We start from the raw sequence: 20,863 nt of genomic DNA, 5'->3' as shown, positions 1-20,863 counted from the left end.
TTTGGATTCCATATTTTCCGAGCTGGGAAATCAGACCCACCCCTCCTTCCAATCAAAGCAGCCAGGGATTTAACAGAAAACAGACCATCTGAATTCCACCTCCAAAACCACTTGTCCTCCAAATTATAATCCAGAGTTTGATTTTGGAGTTATGACAGGAGATTTACTGCCTCTTCCACCTCCCTATCAAAAAGATTTTTGCGGAAAGAGGGAATCCAAAGAACTGAACCACTCGAAATGCTATAACACTGAGCAACTGAGGCCTCTTGATTTGATGCACACTGAAATAAGAGCGGGAAGGACTCAGCAAGAGGAACATCTGATCATCAAGGGTCCTTCCAGAATTTGGTCCTATTACCATTTCCCACCCTTATTGAGACTTCCCTTACCAAATCTGAATAGGTCTTCATAATCCCTTTCCAAAGGGAACTACCCCAGTTATGAGGAGGATCCCTAGTTCTCCAGTTTCCCCAACTCACACCATACTTACTAGCAATGAGAGATCTCCACCAAGCATCAGGCTCTACAGCAAATCTCCATATCCATTTACCGAGCAGAGCAGAGTTAAAATTTTTCAGCTTCCTTATACCTAACCCCCCTCAGATTTGGGGAGGCAAACTTGCTCCCAACTCACCAAATGCACTTTCTTTTCCTCCTCCCAGCCTCTCCAAAGGAAGTCCCTTTGAAGTTTTTCAATCTGATTTGCAACCTTCTTAGGAATATGGAATAGAGACAAGAAATAGGCAGGCAAATTGGAGAGTGCTCTTAATCAGAGTCAACCTCCCCCCAGAAGAAAGATATTTTGCCTTCCAAGAAGCCAACTTCCTTTCCAATCTCTTAATAACTGGGTCCCAAATTGCAGAGGAACCACCTGATGGAGGACGATTTGGCCCGACCCCGTGGCCCAAGGACACGTGCGCATAACCTGGCTTGGTGAACAGCTCAGCCTGACAGCATGATCTCGACTTGGTGGGAAGGACACGCCAAGTCGAGGACTGACAACTCGCCGAGGACTAACACCTTGGTAACTCAGCCTCCTGCCTAGCTCGGAGAGCCCGGGCTCCCCCCAAGGAACCCCAAGCTCCCCCCCTGGGAGGGAGCACCTCGGTGCTTCGAGGCAAGGACAGATCTGCCCCAGGCAGCCCGGTATGTGGCAACTCGGCAAGCTGCAGAAGGAGGGCAGGAAGATCTGCCCGACCACCATACCCGACAAATCTGGGGACAACAGCCATGTCCCTCGTCAGGCAGCGTCGTGCCTGCCACCTTTAGAAGGTGCCTTACACCTGACAGGCACGTACCCTGCGGGGACGGCCCCGCGCGTGCCACCTCAGCCCTACCAATAACGGCTGCGGCAGGTTGATAGTGGCGGTTATACCCGCCCTGTCAGAAGCCAAGAAGCCAGAGGCAACGGATTTCGGCTATAAGGGACTTAATATCAAGGAGGACAGGTATCATCTTCCACACTCGCGCTATTTGCACTCTTAGCCTTCGTCTTCTCCTTGCTTCTCCTACAAAGTACTAACTTAAGCATCGGAGTGTTCCCGCCGGGTAAGCCCCCGGGGATTCTTCTTTTTCTCTCTCTCAGGTATCTTCCAGGAGCCACGTGAGTGCCAGCTAGGAGTGACCGGATTGCGCTACATCATTTGGCGCCGTCTGTGGGAAATGCTTCGAAAAGCCTTTCTCTAAACCTTCACAGCTCTTTCTTCCTTGAAAACTCAACACTCATGGCTTCCTCAAGCAACATCGGACAAAGCATGGGGATGGATAACTCCAGGGAACAGCCCCAGCTTCCTATTGTCTGCATCGGACAGTTCACTGTCCTCCTCTCAGTGAACGGGATCCCTAGTTTGAACGTGCCTCTTACAGGGGCACCCGTCGTTGCTCCACTCCCTACCACAGTCGAAGCAACCTTTACCGAACCCTCGGTTGTGCCCCCAGCGGCCAACCCGAACCAACTGGAGGACTTGGTGCAGTGCATGCGGGCCATGCAGGCTCAAATGCAACAGTTTCAATAGTTCCAACTCTATCAGCAACAGGTGCTACACCAGGTCTCCCAGTACTAGTATCAGCAGCAATTCCCTCAGCTGCCTCAACCTCAGCTTCAGCAGTCGTAGCTCCCCCCTCGGCACCCAACCTCGTAGCAAGCTGGGTCTCGCCTTCAGGAGGAGCACCTTTCTCGCCAAGGAGAGGCCCCCCAGAACCCTCCTAGGAGCCAGGCCTCCTCCCACGGCAGACAAGAAAGACCGGCCACTCCGGTCTCATCGCGGGCAGTCAGGTCGGGAGGACCTCAGCTCGCCAGGTCCACGTCGCCTCAGCCCTCAAAGCCCAATACCCCGTTCCTAGAGAACCGGTTCGAGATCCTGGCCGCAGGCTCCAAGCAGGATCCCTCTGTTCGTAGCCATCACCAGCGACCTGAGCTACTTTTTGCACACACCATTCCTGACAGCACAGAGGTGAGCAGCACGAATGCTGAGCCCGCCAAGAAGCAGAGACGCTGCCGCCGAGCTCGCCGATCTGCCACCCACAACCTGCCTGAGCTCGGAGGCAAAGAAGAGGTAAGCTCGGGCGAAGTCAAGGCTCCCATCCTTTCAGTTCAATCCCCCCTATCTCCCGAGCTCCTGGCAGTCCGAATGCCTAAAGATTTCAAACTCCCCCCTCTTGACAAGTACGACGGGTCGTTCGACCCAAATGATCACGTAGATGCCTTCCAGTCGTAGATGCACCTGGCGAGAGCCAGTGAGTCGTGCATGTGTGTGGCCTTCTCCACCACTTTCAGAGGAGTAGCCTGCACATGGTACCGGAACCTGGCGCCCGGATAAATAAGAAGTTGGGCGCAGTTCGCGCAAGCCTTCACGTCCCACTTTGTTACCAGCAAGCGGTGCCCGCGGACTGAAGAAAGCCTCCTCAACATAGTGCAGAGAGAGGGAGAGTCCATCCGAAGCTATGTCAAGCGGTTCAATGATGCTTGCATGCAGATACCGTGCCTGGACCCCGCCGTGCGCCTCGCAATAGCCAAGAAAGGCATGACGCACAAAGAGTTCAAATGGCACATGGTCGTTAACCAACCGGCGACCATAACCAAATTTCTTAAGCTCGCTGACAGGTTTATAGCCACCGAAGAAGAGATCAGCTAGAAGGGTGAGGGCACGCCCGAAAAGAGGAAAAGGGAAGGAGAGCCTTCCAGTCAAGGGGACAGCCAAAAGAAAAAGGATGCAGCTTGGGGGGCAAAGCTGGGTCAGTCGTTCCGAGCTCCTGTAGCGGACCGAACTAATTACACCCCATTGAACGCGAAGCGGGCCGAAATCCTGATGGCGATCAAAGATGCCCCGTATGTGAAGTGGCCACCCCGTTTGAGGGGAAATCCCAATGAAAGAAATAAGAATTTGTACTGCAGTTTTCACAGAGATCACGGTCATAGTACCGAAAATTGTAAAAATCTCCGCAACGAGATTGAGGAGCTCATCCGTTGCGGATATTTAAGGAACTTTGTACAAAATAATAATAATAATAATAAAACAGGTTGGCAAGGGGAGCACGGTAAGGATGCTCCCGAGTCCAGTAGTAGGCCGGCCGAACAGTCACTGAGGTAGCCTCCGGAAGAGAGGCCGGTTCGGGGCACCATCGTCGTGATAGTGGGAGGTTCGATCGTCGCGGGTTGTACTTCAAAGTGGCCAATGACGGAAGAGCCAATTTTCTTCATGGAAGATGATGCGCGAGGGGTCCACTACCCCCACGATGACGCACTCGTGATAAAGCTGAGAATCAACGACTTCGAGGTCAGGCGCGTACTTGTTGACTCGGGTAGCTCGGCCGATATCCTCTGCAAAGCTGCGTTCGACCAGCTTCAATTGCAGAAAAGTGACTTGAAGCCCGCGGACACTCCTTTGGTGGGCTTCAGCGGAGAAGAAGTCCGGCCCCTTGGGAAAATAACAGTACCTGTGGAAGTCGGCACATGGCCCTGTGTAGTCAGACTCAACCACGACTTCCTGGTGGTCGCGACCCCCTCATACAATACCATAATAGGTCGGCCGATCACCCATATCCACCTATCATTTGGCTATGAAGTTCCCTACAGACTTCGATGTGGGGGTAGCGCGGCGTGACCAGCTCGAGTCCCGCAAATGCTATGTCGCCGCCCTGAAGGGAAAGACCAAGGTGGCCGACGACCTCGAACTGGAGCGGCCCAAGGAGCAAGGCGAAGAACAAGCCGCGCTCACAGAAGAAACAATCGCAGTCCCGACCTCAGCACCAAACCCAGCTCGGACGCTTCAGATCGGTGCTTCCGTCCAAGAACCTCTACGATCCGAACTGGTAAGTTTCTTACTTCAAAATTTAGATGTTTTTGCATGGTCCGTGGTAGAGATGCCCGGTATAGACCCCGACCTTATAACTCACAAGCTGAATACTGATCCTGTAGTTAGGCCCGTTAAACAGAAGAAACGCAACCTAGCCTCGGAGCGGTGGAAAGCGGTCGACGAGGAGGTCGAGAAGCTCCTCGCAACTGACTTCATAAGAGAAGTCCATTACCAGAGCTGGGTAGCCAACCCCGTCTTGGTAAAGAAGGCCAACGGCAAGTGGCGCATGTGCGTCGACTACACCGACCTAAACCGTGCTTGCCCAAAAGACTGGTTCCCGCTCCCCAGAATTGACTGCTTGGTAGACGCGACCTCAGGGCACGAGTTGCTAAGTTTCTTGGACGCCTATTCGGGCTATAACCAAATCAAGATGGACCCGGCGGATGAAGAAAAGACTGCCTTCATCACGGAGTTCGGTCTATACTGTTACAAGGTTATGTCCTTCGGGTTGAAAAACGCAGGGGCAACCTTTCAAAGGCTTGTAAATAAGTTGTTTGCGCCATTAATTGGCAGAAAAGTAGAATGCTGTGTAGACGACATGGTCGTCAAAACTCAATTTTCGCATGAATTAATACAAGACTTGCATTCTGTTTTTGAAATTTTGCGTAAGTTTAATATGAGATTGAACCCAAACAAGTGTGTATTCGGTGTGACCTCGGGCAAGTTCCTAGGATACATCGTTAACCGGCGCGGCATTGAGGCCAACCCGGATAAGATTAAGGCCATCTTAGATATGAGACCACCCCGGAAGTTGAAGGAGGTTCAGAGGTTGAATGGCCGCATAGCCGCCCTGAGCCGCTTCATGTTCAAATCGGCGGACCGCTGTTTGCCATTCTTTAAGGCAATAAAAAGCAAAGGGTTTGAATGGACCTAAGACTGCCAGCTCGCGTTTGACGAGCTCAAGAAATACCTCGCTAGTATGCCAATCTTAACCCGGCCTGAGGAGGGCGATGTTTTAGAACTGTACCTCTCGGCAAGCGACGAAGTGGTCAGTTCGGTACTAATAAAGGAAGTAGATCGGGTCCAACGACCCATCTATTTTGTTAGCAAAATATTGCAGGGAGCAGAGACGAGATATCCGGAGATAGAGAAGCTAGCGTACGCACTGGTAATTGTAGCTCAGAAGCTTCGCCCGTACTTTCAGGTTCACACTGTTATCGTCCTCACCGACAAACCTCTGAGGCAAGTCTTACTCAAGCCCGAGGTCTCTGGTTAGTTGACGAAGTGGGCCGTTGAGCTCAGTGAGTACAACCTCCAGTACAAGCCGCGAGCTGCCATTAAGGCTCAAGCCTTAGCAGATTTCATCGCCGAATGCACATTCAGTTCCGAAATTCCCAAGCCGGTTGAGCACGAGGTCCCCAGTTCGGGTGAGCCCGAAGCTCCCAGGCCGGTTGAGTCCGAGCCCCGTGAGGTAGCAGCCAGTGTGTCATCTCTCCTAGTTCGGCCAAGCGCGAGCTGGGATGAGGAGCCCTGGATCCTTCGTGTAGATGGCTCCTCGAACCAATAGGGTAGCGGAGTTGGAATAGTCCTGCACGACCCAAGTGGCACGAAACTGGAGTACGCGCTATGCTTCGAGTTCGCGGCATCTAACAATGAAGCAGAGTACGAGGCGTTGATAGCTGGACTAGCCTTAGCCAGAGAAGTAAAAGCCAAGCACATCGTTATCTGCAGCGACTCTCAGCTCGTGGTCAACCAGGTCACTGGCGAGTACGAAGCTCACGAGCCAACCATGGTCGCCTACTTAGCCAAAGTCAAAGAGGCCCTGCTCAACTTCCGATCACACTTCATCAGACAAATCCCTAGGTCGGAGAACGCTGAGGCCGACGCCTTGTCCAGGTTAGCCAGCACCAGCGATTGACCCGTGCGCATAACCTGGCTTGGTGAACAGCTCAGCTTGACAGCATAATCTCGACTCGGCGGGAAGGACACGCCAAGTCGAGGACTGACAACTCGCCGAGGACTAACACCTCGATAACTCAGCCTCCCGCCTAGCTCGGAGAGCCCGGGCTCCCCCCAAGGAACCCCAAGCTCCCCCCCCCCCCGGGAGGGAGCACCTCGGTGCTTTGAGGCAGGGACGGATCTGCCCCAGGCAGCCCGGTATGTGGCAGCTTGGCAAGCTGCAGAAGGAGGGCAGGAAGATCTCCTGCCTGACCACCGTACCCGACAAATCTGGGGACAACAGCCATGTCCCTCGTCAGGCAGCGTCGTGCCTGCCATCTTTAGAAGGTGCCTTACACCTGACAGGCACGTACCCTGCGGGGACGGCCCCGCGCGTGCCACCTCAGCCCTGCCAATAACGGCTGTGGCAGGTTGACAGTGGCGGTTATACCCGCCCTGTCAGAAGCCAAGGAGCCAGAGGCATGAAGGGATGAGAGATCCATCGTATGGACGCCCAAAGATTGCGGAATAAGGGGGCGAATTTCAAAAAAAATTTCTCTCCCTTCAACTGGGAATCGCATTCCCTATTTAGAAAATCATATTTTCAAGGATCATTCTTGAACCATAAATTGAACCAGATCTGAACCAAAAGGAGTAGTAGAGGATTATACCTGATACGGAGAAACAATATCCCCCAACGAAGGTGTTCACGCCCAAGGAAGGATCCAAAGACTGCTCCCACTGAAGATGGCGCAGTGCAGGATGGAGCAGAATCAGCAGTGTTCTTCTCCAAGAACTCTGTCCTTCGCAAGAAACAGCAGGATGGCACGTGAGCATAGCTTCCTATCAATTCTTCCTCCAAGAACTGATGTCAAGATCGAATCTTGACTTCTCTCACAACTGGAGATCGAACTGGCAAACAGGGCGGCAAGAACAGGGAGGCGGCAAGAAGGAATTCAGCAGGGTTGCTTAATTCTTTTTCTGTGATTTCAGATTTCAAGAAGATGATTATGTGGCTGCCGCCCCCTCCTTCTTTTGTTAACCTAAAAGGATCAGCTCCTAATCCAATTAGGAGCTGCTTATCCAAATCATATTTGGATCAGCCCTCTCTTTAGGTGATAAGGATAAATCCTTATCTTATCTGCAGATTAGATTAGCTTTCTCCTAATCTCATTAGGAGGTTTCTAGATCTGAATCACATTCAGATCTGGACTCTCTGAGTGGATAGGGTCAAGACCCTATCCTATCTGCTAATCCATCTCAGAATTCGCCCCATAATTGACTAATTAAATAGTCCAGTTCGAAATGGACTTTAGGCCCATTAAGCTTATGTGCTCACTTAACCTTCCTAACTGCTGCCCAGTTGGGCTTCCTTGTATGGCGTGGGACCCAAGCATTGATCTACACATCAGCTACATGGGTTCGGCCCAGCCTTTGTGGATAGTGCACCCCCTGAAACCCATCAAATGGGCTCTATGGGCCCAACACTTACCCTAAGTGATCCCTGGGCCAAGCCACCTTGTAACACCCAGGGACTGTGGGCAGATGCAAGATTAGCCCATCAGGTATTATCCTCAATGGTCTTACACCTCAGCCCATAATGATCATACACTGTCGGACAAGAGAGGACCTCTCCCTCGGCTGCAAGGAACAGTGTTGCACTCTCTACTTATATGGATCCTGGGAATTGAAACCTTCTTGCAGACATTTTGGAAACCATAATATATATACTTTTATATCTCATATAAAACATACTTTGCAAAACAAATCTCAACGGTTGAAATCGGCTGCTGGCAGTCTTGGTTTCCATCAGTGAGAGTGCATCCCCGATCATTACCTTTGTCCGACAAAGGGGCTGATCCTGTCACTATGATCACCCACTCAGATGAATTCTCAGACTGTCCCAACATACCCAGGTTTTGACCCCCGCTAAGGATCTCACTGATTGGTACATCAAAGACGGCCCAATCCGACACCTAGTGCAGTATCATAATCGAGTCTAGGGGTCGGGTGTAACTTTCCAGTTTTGCCCACCAATCTCCAAGGTCCAGGGCAATACTGGAAATCTGGTCCAATTCATAGATTCAATTAATCCTACATTGTATGTGCCTAGGGTCTCACCCTGGCAGCTGAGACAGGCCACCCCAACCGACTTGGTGGCACCACAGTGTCAACCTTATCAGGATAGGTCTCCCTAGACCGACCCACTGGCTGTGAACATTCTAAACTAACACGAGTCTCATTAAGTGTCCAGTTTAAGGGTATTACACAGAAACATACCAAGGGAACATGAATCAAATATGCACTTTTATTCATTTACAATAAACTCATAAAGTACATCATTCTGATTGAAGCTAAGGGCATACAAAACTGTCTAACAAGGCAACGGATTTCAGCTATAAGGGACTTAATATCAAGGAGGACAGGTATCATCTTCCACACTCGCGCTATCTGCACTCTTAGCCTTCGTCTTCTCCTTGCTTCTCCTACAGAGTACTAACTTAAGCATCGGAGTGTTCCCGCCGGGTAAGCCCCCGGGGATTCTTCTTCTTCTCCATCTCAGGTATCTCCAGGAGCCACGTGAGTGCCAGCCTGGAGTGACCGGATTGCGCTACATCACCACCACTAACCCCTAACGGGAGGCCCAAATATTTAACTGGGAGGGAACCAATCTGACAAGCCAAACTATCTAAACATTCAGCTAAGTTAGAGACTTGGCCAACTAGGATGATTTGGCTCTTATTCCAGTTAACTTTTAGCCTTGTAATCACTTCAAACCAAGATAGGGTTCTAAGGACAAGCTCCATCTGAAAGGGAGAGGCATCCACAAACCATAGAGTATCATTTGCAAATTGAAGAATGTTCACCTTCTCTCCCCCCGGCACCATAGCAAAACCAGCCCACTCTCCCGAGATTGCAACCTTCTTGCAGAATAAAGTCAGGATCTCCATTAGACAAATAAAAAGAAGAGGAGACAAGGGGTCTCCCTGCCTGAGGCCCCTGGAACTATCAAAGAAACCTGCAGTTTGCCCATTTACCAGGACTGAGAACTTTGGAGAAGTGATACAAACTTTAATCCAATTTCTCCATTTTTACCCAAAATTCATCTGATGCAGCATAAGGTCCACACATCTACAGTTAACATGATCATAGGCCTTCTCAATGTCAAGTTTACAAATCAAATCTGGGGAACCTTCTTTTTTCCTTGAGTGAATGAGCTCATTGGCAATAAGCACCGAATCCAACATCTGCCTACCCGGAATGAAAGCACTTTGGTTGTTTGAGATGACACTACCGAGTACTCCTTTTAATCTTTTAGCAAGCACTTTTGCTAGGATTTTATAAAAACTATGCAGAAGGCTAATCGGCCTGAAATCCCTTATGTTGACTGCACCTTCAATCTTTGGAATAAGGGTGATGAAAGTAGAGTTCAGACTTCTCTGCAAGGAACTCCTCTCAAAAAAATCCTGGAAAACATTCATAATGTCCTGTCTCACAACATCCCAGCATTTAATGTAAAAGAGATTAGTAAGACCATCCGGGCTAGGGGACTTCTCATCTACCAACAATTTGATTGCCCCTTTGATTTCCTCAGAGAAAGGACCCTCAATTGCTCCTCACTCAACTAATTAAAAGGAAGGGACCTAGGAAAAGGTCTGAAGGGCCAAGGCTCCTTATACAGCTTCTTATAAAAATCTGATGCCACAACCTTCAAATCAGACTCAAAGGTACCTACCGTGCCCTCCCCCTCCAACCTGGTAATTATAGAAGCTCTAGCTCTAACATTTGCCATTTTGTGAAAAAATGGGCATTCCTATCCCCCTCTTTCAGCCACACAACTTTTGCTCTTTGTCTCCATTTAATTTCTTCCACCACCGCCAATTTATCAAACTTCAGTTTAGCCTCCTGTCTTTTTAATCTGAACTCCTCAGCAATAGGACCAAGCTCTTCAGCTGTATCTATCTCCTTTATGAGACTCAGAAGAGCTTTCTTCTCTGTATCTGAATTAAAGTTCTTTTCCAACTTCCAAATCTTTAATCTTGCCTTGATGGCCCCCAGTTTCTTTGCCAATATGAAAGAACTAGTACCCTCCACCTGCTGCTCCTCCCAGACTGACTTCAACAGAGGAACAAGATTTGCATCCTCAAACCAGGCATTCTCTAGTTTAAAAGGAACTTTGGCTCTCGTCCTAGCACCACAAACCAGCTGAATTGGACTGTGATCCGACACCGGCCTAGGGAGAGCAATCTGCTTAATCTCCGGAAAGGCCTCTTTCCAATTAGATGTAACTAGAAATCTGTCCAGCCTCACCAGAGTAGGAAGATCTTGATTGTTGGTCCACGTAAACCTATTGCCATGAAGAGGAAGGTCTTGGAGTTCAAATCTGTTGATAAATTCAGCAAACTGCACCATATCCCTCGATCTTCTCCCACCCGAACTTCTCTCCTCCACCGACAATGTGACATTAAAATCCCCGCCAATAATCCACGGGCAAGAAAGATTCCCCCTGGTCACAGCCAGTTCTTCCCAAAACTCCTCCCTCTGACTTCTATTATTAGGGCCATACACATTTGTTATTTGACAAACATTATCATCAGCCAACTTCAAAACAAGAGAAATTGAGAAATTCCCGATCTGAGATGAAATCAGATTACACACTGTTGGGTCCCACATGCTCAGTAACCCCCCTGCACTTCCAACAGCAGACTTTGACCTCCACCTAACCTCGCCCTCCCCCCAGACACTCCTAATCACTGCTGCCTCCACACTTTCCAATTTAGTTTCTTGAATCAGAATCACCTTTGAGCCTGAAGTTTTCAGAGAATCACAGACCACCAACTTTCTTCTCCCCAACCCCAAACCCCTAACATTCCAAGAAAGAATCTTGAACTCCATATCAAAACCACCAAGAATGATAATAGGCACTTAAGCCTTTCTCCCCCCCCCCCCCTTCAATCTCCCCTCACTCCTCCCCCCTCTATCATTAAGGTTCCAAGTCAAACGTAACAGTTCTCTACTTCGTTTGGATTTAATACCCCCTTTCTTTACTGTGGATTTACCCCTTGCCACACGCATTCTTCTCTCAACCCCTTCCAGATACTTGATTGTCTACTCTTCCATTCCTTCTAGTGAGATCCCTAGGAATTTTCCCATCCCCAATAGCTTTTAGAAGAAACCCAAGAAGATTTAGAACCACTTACCGATTGCTCCCCAACCAGCTTCGGCTGAGCCAACAATTCATTATTGTCATCCTGCAGCTGCCCAACCGAAGAGACTCCCCTAGCTGAACTCCAGAGCTTACTCCCTTCCCCTTGTAGCCCCAAAACCTCTTGTCCACCTCCATCAGCCATAGTTTGAGATTCTGCAGCTACCATCACAATCGGGTCCACCTCCAACAGATCCACTTCGTCGCTCTGTTCCTCTAACAGGTTTGGCTTTTGCTGAACCTCACCTTCCAACACAACCACTTGGGAGGGTGAAGGCTTCACGATCCCCGAGCCCAGGTCCCCGGCTCCCCCCGCCCCACCCATCTTCTCTCTACCAGAAACTAGTGCCCAACACTCCTGCGACTTCTGATCGGCCCCTGCCTTGACACTCTGAAGACAATCCCCAGCTGAATCAATAAAAGTCGGATTCAGATGGACCCGCTCTCCAAAGGGGGATTCAGGTCTTTTGGGCCCTTAGGCCCAAGCCCAACTTCTGTATTAGAGCTAAAAAACCTCGACTGGACTAGGTGCTGATTTCCTGGCCCAATAATATCATTCTGACTACCATGGGCCAACTGAGGCCCAAAAGGGGGGGGGGCTGGGTCACCTTGATTTGGTTCGCTGACGCGTGGCCCACCTTTGTTTCCATCTGGAGCTTAGCGAGACACTCCTTAATGAAGCATTTAATGGATTCAGATGGAACCTGAGCTTTGCTATCTCTATGTTGCATGAGTAGGAGTAGAGTAGCAGATGGCTCATTCCAGGCTAGTTTTAATTATGTTTTTGTTTCAGTAGTCTTACTGTGTCTTTTGTATCTTTTCAGGCGAATGTTGTGTTCGGCCCATAGTCCACCGGCCCTTGTTCTTGCGTGCCAGTTCTTTTGTTCATTTGTATCTTTACTGTTATTGATAACAAAATAATCTTCATCTTGGCTTTGGAGTTCTGAAATCTCATTCAAAATGGCTCACTTTGCATGGAAATTCATCCTTGAGAAGATGGTAGTAATTGATCATCCATCTTATCATGCAAAGGATGTTTCTTCTGATGCATGTTGTATTTAGATGGCTAGTTAGTGAACCATCTACTAATTTATAATGCCCTTTTAAGTAATTTTCCCAGTTTTTTAAATTTATTTTTGGATTTGTCATCTATGGGTTTGAACTTTGGTGGAAATGTGGAGAGTTTGCTGTTGGAAGAAAAGAAATGCAATGAATTTCCATTTTGAGAAATTAAAGGACTTTTTCCACCAATACTATTATTTTCTTAAGAAAAAACATGTAACGTTCACTTTTACAAGAGTTTGCATTTACTTACGTTTTGATTGGTCATTAGTCCTTTGTCAATTTTTGGCAGAAATTTTATTTGATGATTTTCACATTCTTTTACAAGCTGAAGGGGGTGTAGAACTGATGTAGGACGGGAAGGAGAAAGATCCTGTTATGGTGTGTGGTAGGTAGATAAGGGAAATTAAGGATCTGATTTATGAAAGTGAGATACAGATCTGAAATAGAGAAGAGAGGAGATAGATTGCAGCTTTAGAGATGCAGTGATAAAAAAATAGAGAGAGAGGAAAATACACTCTTTACCTGCAGCTGACTTCCAAACAAACTTTTATTTGATTAATTCAACTCTTAAATTTCAATTACAATGGCTTTATTTATAGACTCAACATAAGAGCTCAGGTCTCCCTTTATATACTCCAATCTGGACTTCAAATAGACCATAAACAAATGCTAATTGCTTAAAAATTAAGACAAACCCTAACCCATATGGACACTCAAATGCAGACTTGACTTTTAAAACAACCCTAATAACCCATTACCAATACTACCAAACCTAAACAAACCAAAATCAACATTATGATAACCTAAAAATAGAGACATCCTTCTTGCTATCTCATGCATCTTTTCTGATTATGACTGTCATTCTTTGCCTTTTTTGAAACAGCCCACTGAATCTAATACGTATGCAGACATAGAGGCAGCTTATAAATGCCTGAAGGAGCAATATGGAGTAAAAGATGAGGATTTAATATTATATGGTCAGTCAGTTGGAAGTGGTCCAACTCTTGATCTTGCTTCCCGTTTGCCAAACTTGAGAGCTGTAGTTCTTCATAGTCCCATTCTTTCTGGGTTGCGAGTATTGTATCCTGTCAAACGAACATACTGGTTTGACATCTATAAGGTAATATTAGATCTTTAATTTTGTGTATATGCCCTTTTATGTGGTAATGGGGAACTTATTTATTTCTGCTTTTCCTCCCAGAATATTGACAAAATTGGCATGGTGAATTGTCCAGTCCTAATAATTCATGTAAGTAGTTTTACTTCTCACCGATTACATTTTTAACCTCATTGTCTTGGTCTTTATTCATTTCCTTATTGGACTGTTTTGATTGACTAGGAAATCTGATTGTTGATTTAGGAGTAATAGTGTATAGATGACGAACGAAGCATGCCAAGAATCTCAAAAGAATTTAGGCTAGACCTTCTACCTAATCTGTTAGCATTTCTTGTCTTGGTGTAGTGGTAAAATCTTGGGCTGGAGAGTGTGAGAATGTAAGTTCGACTCTGAGATGCTACCTTTTTGAAAAAAAAAAAACCCATAGGGGTTGTTTGAGTAGTGCAGCACCACACTTACCAGTCTTACCCCCCCATCCCCAAATTTGTTGGTAGTGGGATTCGAATTCCCTTCTCTGCTGGAACAAACCAGCTAACATACCAATTGAGCCACCCCTCAGTTGGCAACTGAAGGTTAGGACTAGACCTGTTCATGGGCCGGGTGGACCGACGGGCCGGCCTGGCCCCCGGACGGGCTTGAACACGCAAATGAGCCCGTGGGCTTAACCCCGGGCCAAAAAGCCCGGCCTGCAATAAATTTGAGCCGGGCTCGGGATTTGCCAAAATAGCTCGGCCCGGCCCGACCTATAGACTAAACTTAAAAAACCCTAACACCCTAAGCCGAACCTCTCTTCTCTTTCACCTCTTTCCCCTTAGCCGAACCTCTCTTCTCTTCAGTCTTCACATCCTCCTCAGTCCTCACACTCTTAGGCAGCCACACAACCGGCGAGGCAGCGAACATTCACCGACGCAACAACTCCGGCGGTGAGTCCTCTCCTTCTCTCTCTCTCTCTCTCTCTCTCTCTCTCTCTTTCTCTCTCTTTCTTTCTCTCTCTCATTTTTCTTCTCACTTCTCTTTCAAATCTCAGACACCGGTGAGGCGGCGAATATAGGCACCAGCAGCGGTGGCAAGTTCTCTCTCTCTCTCTCTCTCTCTCTCTCTCTCTCTCTCTCTCTTTCACTCTCTCTCTCTCTTTCTCATACGCGAATTGACACACTTTTCACTGTTAAATCGCAACTCATAGTCACCGCAAACTCAGCTCCGGCGAACACAGTCACCGTCGAGCTTCGGGCTCGGGCTCGGGCTTCGGGCTTTTTATCAGGGCCGGGCTCGGGCCCAAGTTGTAGGCCCGTTGGTCGGGCCAGGCTCGGGCTCGGGCCTAACAAATTTCTATTCATGAAGAGTAAAAGCCCGGCCCGACCCATGAACAGGTCTAGTTAGGACCATATACAGTCTACCCCTCCCAAGACTCCAGATAGCTAGAACCAGCAGTGGTTCTAGGAATGAACCCCCGCTCCCCTAGAACAAAAAAAAAAAAAAGAAAAAAGAAAAGAAGAAACTTGTCTGACCAGTGAATCTTTCATAGCTAATCTTTGAGTTCAAGTGAAAGTCGCTCTCATTTCTTCAGCTAGGTGTCTTTTCCTGCATTGCCAAAGTTCTGGACTGTTGTTCTTGAGCCACACAACAATTAGAATCACCTTCCACTAACAATTCTTGATGGTTGAGAGATTTTCCAACTTTCAGCCCTTGACCTTTTTTTCGTTCTTTTTTTTTGTTTGATCATTTTCATCAAGTAAACAATTTCTGATCTTTTTCTTTTCTACCGTGTTCAAGAAACCATTTCATTCGAGGGAATAGATAGATGAATGATCTAAAATGCCCCTACATGTGAAAAACTTGGGGACTGTGACTTCCCCATTGTAGTTAAGGGTTGCTTTGGCACATTCCTCCTTGTACATTAATTCCTATCTATTTCCCATATTTTAATAAATTTTTCATGTTATCCATAAAAAAGTCATTTGGTGCCAAAACCCAATCCATAACAAATGCTTCTGACATCCACACATAAATGAACTAAAAGAGTCTTTATAACACAACAAAACTTCTCTGGTTCCTCTCTTCCTCAACTGTCCAGCAATATTCTAACCCAGCAAATGCCCTCTTGTTTCCACTCTGTCCAAACAACGCAACAATAGTAAACCATGGATGAAAGAGTGGATTCCATACCGCCTGCTGAGAGCGAGGGCCAAGAGAGGATTGCATGACAAACTGAAGGAGCAAAGTCCAAGAGGCATGGACTAGATACCATTGGCATGCCCAAAGAAGTAAGTACCTGGGCAAAAAAAGAAAGATAAAATGCCGGAAATGTTTATGCTAACTTGAGAGGATACTCTATAAAGCCTTACTGCCAGCACCACTCCAATTGCCTTCCTAAGATCTGATATTTGTGCCATTTCCCTCTTTTAGTTTTGTAGGATCATGTTCATAAAAAAGATTCATGTTTCCTTTCCAAAACTAATCTCAAATGAAAATTTAACTGCTAAAGATACTTATTGATACAAATAGTTGGTTCCTCTCTGCTAATCTTTATGACAGATTGTGAAAGATAAAAGTTCTTTTTCATCAAATGTATAAGATGTGTTTACAAGAATCTAAAAATTGTCGCAGAGTTCTTTAAAACAGCAACTTTTCCAAAAAATATTACTGAAATATTGGCTAATAGTTATTTATCAAAATAAGTAGTGGCTAATATTTGGTACATAATCAATCTGTTTAATATCATTTTAGTACCATTAAAAGAAACTTAGGATATTATCCTACCATGAGCATCTAGTTGTTTTCTCAACCAAGGATGACCAGTGGCAACTGACCAGGATTTTTTCTTTTTTTGGTAAACAACTGACAAGGCTGATAGTTTAGCCAAGTATGAGATGTGAATGCATTATAAGAGTGGAGCCACTTTAATCCTCTATGGTTAATTTTTTTTTGATCAGCAATAAAGATTGTTTCATTAATTAAAATATGTGGAGTTAATTACAGACTGATGACCCAAAAGTCATCCCCAAGGATTACAACCAAAGTTACAACGAGGCCCAATATATATGCTGCCTTGCAGCCCCTTGTTTGGCTAAAGTATCTGCTAACCCATTTGCACTCCTGATCCACTTAAAATCAGCATTTATATCCTTTGCTAATCTTTCCACTTCTCTGAAGATATGCTTGAGGGTCCATGGGACATGTCTATTACATCTTGCCCAAGAGATTACAACTTTTGAGTCCTCTTCTACTTCCAACGGACGAAAACCCAATTGCTTTGCCAATCGGAGGCCCTGTAATAAAGCCTACTCAGCCTTTGTTGAGTTTGTAATACCAATTGGCCCTAAAGATAGAGCCAGTAATAATATCTTGCATTCTGCATTTCTGATTTCTCCTCCAATTCCTGCCACTCCTGGGTTGCCCATAGAGCTTCCATCAAAATTCAGTTTTACTTTGTTTACCTCTGGCAGTTTCCACTCGATTCTTCTTCCTTGTTTCTAGAGTTTCCTCTGTGGTTAATTTTCACTATTCTTATTTTTATTTACATCCTTGATTTTTTCAATAAAATTCTCTTTGTTACTGTAACAGAAGGCCTTTGGTTAGGGAGGGCCGTGGCTCAGAAAACACCCTTTATGGAGGAGAAATATACTAGGAATTGAAAAAAAAAAGAAACTGAATTTAAAAAAACAAAGTATGCTCTTATGGATAGAACAAATAAAAATTATTCTTGCAGTAATTGTATAACATGCATAAATTCTTTATTTGTAAAATTTGTTGAACTCAATGATTTTTTTGGTAATGATTATTGATTTTAATTACTAGTGTATTTTCCCCTTACTTAGGGTACAGCAGATGAAGTTGTAGATTGGTCCCATGGGAGGCAGCTTTGGGAGCTTTGCAAGGAAAAGTATGAACCTCTCTGGATAAATGGTGGTGGCCACTGCAATCTTGAACTTTTCACCGAGTACATTAAACATCTGAAGAAATTTGTGTTGACCGTTGGTAAATCAAAGGCTGCTACAAATGGTCATAAAAGAACAAAGATCGAGTCTGATCATAAGAGTAAACCAGCTGAAAGAGCAACTTCAGATGCAATTGAAGTAGGCACCGACTACCCTGAGGTCTCTAGGAACAGCTTAGATAGTCGACTAGAGAAGTCTAAAAAGTCAAACAAGCCTGAAAAATCACGAATGAGCACTGACCGTGTTGATAGATTTAGAAAAAAGGGTTTGATCTGGTGATTGCACAAAATTTGCATCTCAAATAAGTTAATGTGCGTCAATTGCATGAACAGGCATTCCTTGTTTTGTTGTTGTTCTGTTATGATGCATATCTCTCATGAAATTATCAGTTCAAGCATAGTATGCTTTTAGGTTTCAAAAGGCGTCAATTATTGTCAAAGATCAGGGACTGCAATTCCATGTATACAAACTCAGTTGAATTTTTTTGTTTGTCTTTATGGGGCCATTGCTTGGTGTAATTATAGAATCTCAGGCTGACAAGTCTGAGAATGTGGGTTCAACTGTTTAAGTCTGAGAGTGGCCACTCTGTGAAAATGCCAAAGGTTAGGTCAGTATCCAGTCTGCACCTCTCAAGACCCGAGATAGGTGGGACAAATGTTAGGTAATTACGTTTTTTAATGGCAAGTAAATACATATCATGAAGTTAGCTCTCCTGATGGGAGAGCAAACTTGTAATTTGGCAGATAGCACTGCTGAAATGATGCATCCAATGGGACTGAAGGTTAAAATTTGTAGTATCTGAATATGGAGCAGCTACTGGAGTACTAGTTTGGCACTTTGGCCATTGTTTTTTTTTTTTTTTTTTTGTAATATTGGAGTAGGGATTTGGCACTTGGTTCTAGAAGATTTCTCATGTTCCTGTTTATTTGAAATGACCATGACGTTCGAATCATCTTACTGCATTGTCTACCTCCTTTAAGCTAATGGGCTCTTGCATTTATCAGTGAATTTAAAAAGTGAGGCTTTGCTGCGGGCAAGAAAGTTTAGTAACAGCCGAGAGATCTCTGTCAAATGGCTCTTTATTTGTCATAAAGCCACTATATCTACTTATAGAAGCTATATCCAGGCAGTACAGGAAACAAACTGCCGTTTTACGGGGTAAGTCTTGTCCATTTTCCAAGCTGATCTTAATGATTGGTTAGTTAAACATGTGAATGAAGATCCCTGCTTATCCCATTCTTTATCTCATTCTAAAATTTGAAGCTAACAGTGTCTGAAGACAGAAGCTTGATCTAACTGCCGGAACAACTTGGTTCTATCTGACTCTGAGTATAACCAGGTTAAAGTTCTTCTGTTACTAGTTCCATGCTCTAATATCCGGTGCTTGATTGCTCCGTATCCCATGTCCTACAGTGCTAGCTCGATCAGGCCAATAGACCTGTTAGGACCACATGGAAAATAAATAAATAAAAATAATGGCTGCCTTATTACAGAGACATTGACATAATGCAACTTCTTCATCTGAAGCTTTTGAAATAAAAAGTCAAAGTGTCGTCAGTGAAGTAATTTTCCACCACTCGTGTTTCAACCGTTCAACGTAAAAGCCAGTTCCATTGGTAAGTGGGCTCTGATATTTCCTGCAAAAGGTTTCTTATATAAAGTTGGAGGAAGTGGGTCGTCAACACCTGCGATTCCCTCCTAGTTGGATCAGGATTAGTTTAACTTGTCTTCAGGGAAACACCTAAATAGAAACTAGACTCATTTCCTATTTTAAGTGTGAAATGAGGTTTTTATATTTTTGTAGCTCTGGGTTCAGACTTCCCCTCATAATTAAATATAGATGTTTTGTTGCATCCTCTTTACTTCCTTCTCTTAATTGTTAAGTTTATAGATGACGATCCTCAGAGATGCGTGTACTCAACGAACGTATTTAGTTTTCTTAGATTAGCATAGCTGGCCGGGACCCGCGTCACAAACCCTTACCTACTTCGATTTCATTCCTTTAATCTTCTCAACCTTAACGGCTTAATGGGCCATTGACTCCCTTTCAGTGGCTCCCCTCCATGTGGGAGGTTGGTAGTTGAAGTCCATAAGGTGTGTACGACTTATGAGCTCTCTGGGTTCAACGGCCACCTACACGCTGCACTACAACGCCGGGAAGCGCCGTCTGTCCCCTCATTTGCCTCCTGCTCTGAGCAGTCAAGCTCTTTCTGAGGTCACAAACAGTGGCTTCATTAAGTGAGACTTTATTTATTTCCTCAGTGCCTTCCTATCCACTCAAAATACTATATATTATATATTAAAAAAAAAAACAGAGGAGTGAAGGATTCAATTAGTAGGAGAGTCGAGCTGATCCAAAATAGTGTGGCAAATCTTCCAAGGTGGAGTTACGTACATGGGTGTAGGGACAATATATAGTCTTAAAGGCACGATGACACATGAACGGCCCCTCAATGTCTATCCACTGCTCAGAATTATTGATGGAATGGGTTCGACAAATAAATGGTTGAAGTCATTGGATCCCTCCACATACCCTTAATAGTGAAGTTGGTAAGGGTTGATAGGAACTCACTCTTGTTTTCCAACCAAGAAACTAAACTTAGTTAAATGTTGAAGTTGCAGGAAATGAGAGAAGAGGACATGAAAACAGAAAAACAGATATACTGCGTGCTTCAATTAACTGAGATTCACATTCACAGAGGCTAAGACAATCTGATTGCTGTAGTGTACCCATATTTATCTATTTTTCCATCCAACTGGTGGGTGGGTCCTTGTATTAGAAATAGGTTGGATTGATCCCAATGCCAATGTGCATGTAGATCCTCCACCGACTAGTGGACCCAACTGGTTCCCTACGTGGGTCCCTTCCCCTGATGAACTTGGGCGCCAATTTACAACTGAAACATGATGGCCCACATTTATTGCATCATGATGGTGTCGACTTTCTTTTTTTTTTTCCATTTTGGATTTGGAATTACTTAAACATAAGATCTCATGGTTGATAATACCCCAAATCTTGAGCTGTTAGCCATTGATTGAAAGAAGAATATAAGGAAAAAGATTATTATAACATTTATATTTTCAATAAATTATTATAATATATAAAAATTCTTTAAATTACAACTGAAGACTAATAATAAATGCCAACAACATTCTTCACAACTACTGCTACTGTGCTACATAAATCATTATATATCTGAAAAATTCTCATCAAGAACAGCTAGACCTTATTAATATTTTTTAATCACCATTGATACTTAAACCCTACAATCATGTATAATTACAAACTCAGCCAGAATGTACA

At 45.3% G+C, this 20,863-nt stretch overlaps 1 protein-coding gene across 1 annotated transcript in view; it reads left to right on the top strand.

Moving 5' to 3' along the window:
- LOC104602665 (uncharacterized) overlaps positions 1-18,062 on the top strand; it is a 33,535-nt gene extending 15,473 nt beyond the window's left edge. Inside the window, exons 3-5 of the mRNA XM_010266450.3 lie at positions 13,388-13,624; positions 13,706-13,753; positions 17,440-18,062. Of these exons, the coding sequence (XP_010264752.1) occupies positions 13,388-13,624; positions 13,706-13,753; positions 17,440-17,838 (684 nt within the window). The 3' untranslated portion in view covers positions 17,839-18,062. The remainder of the gene's footprint in view (positions 1-13,387; positions 13,625-13,705; positions 13,754-17,439) is intronic.
- The last annotated feature ends 2,801 nt before the right edge of the window (positions 18,063-20,863 follow it).

Source organism: Nelumbo nucifera, chromosome 3 (genome assembly GCF_055504915.1).
Source record: "Nelumbo nucifera cultivar China Antique chromosome 3, China Antique-T2T, whole genome shotgun sequence".
NCBI lineage: Eukaryota > Viridiplantae > Streptophyta > Magnoliopsida > Proteales > Nelumbonaceae > Nelumbo > Nelumbo nucifera.
The sequence above is the reverse complement of the archived record's forward strand: the minus strand, read 5'-3'. Positions and strand labels throughout refer to the sequence as shown.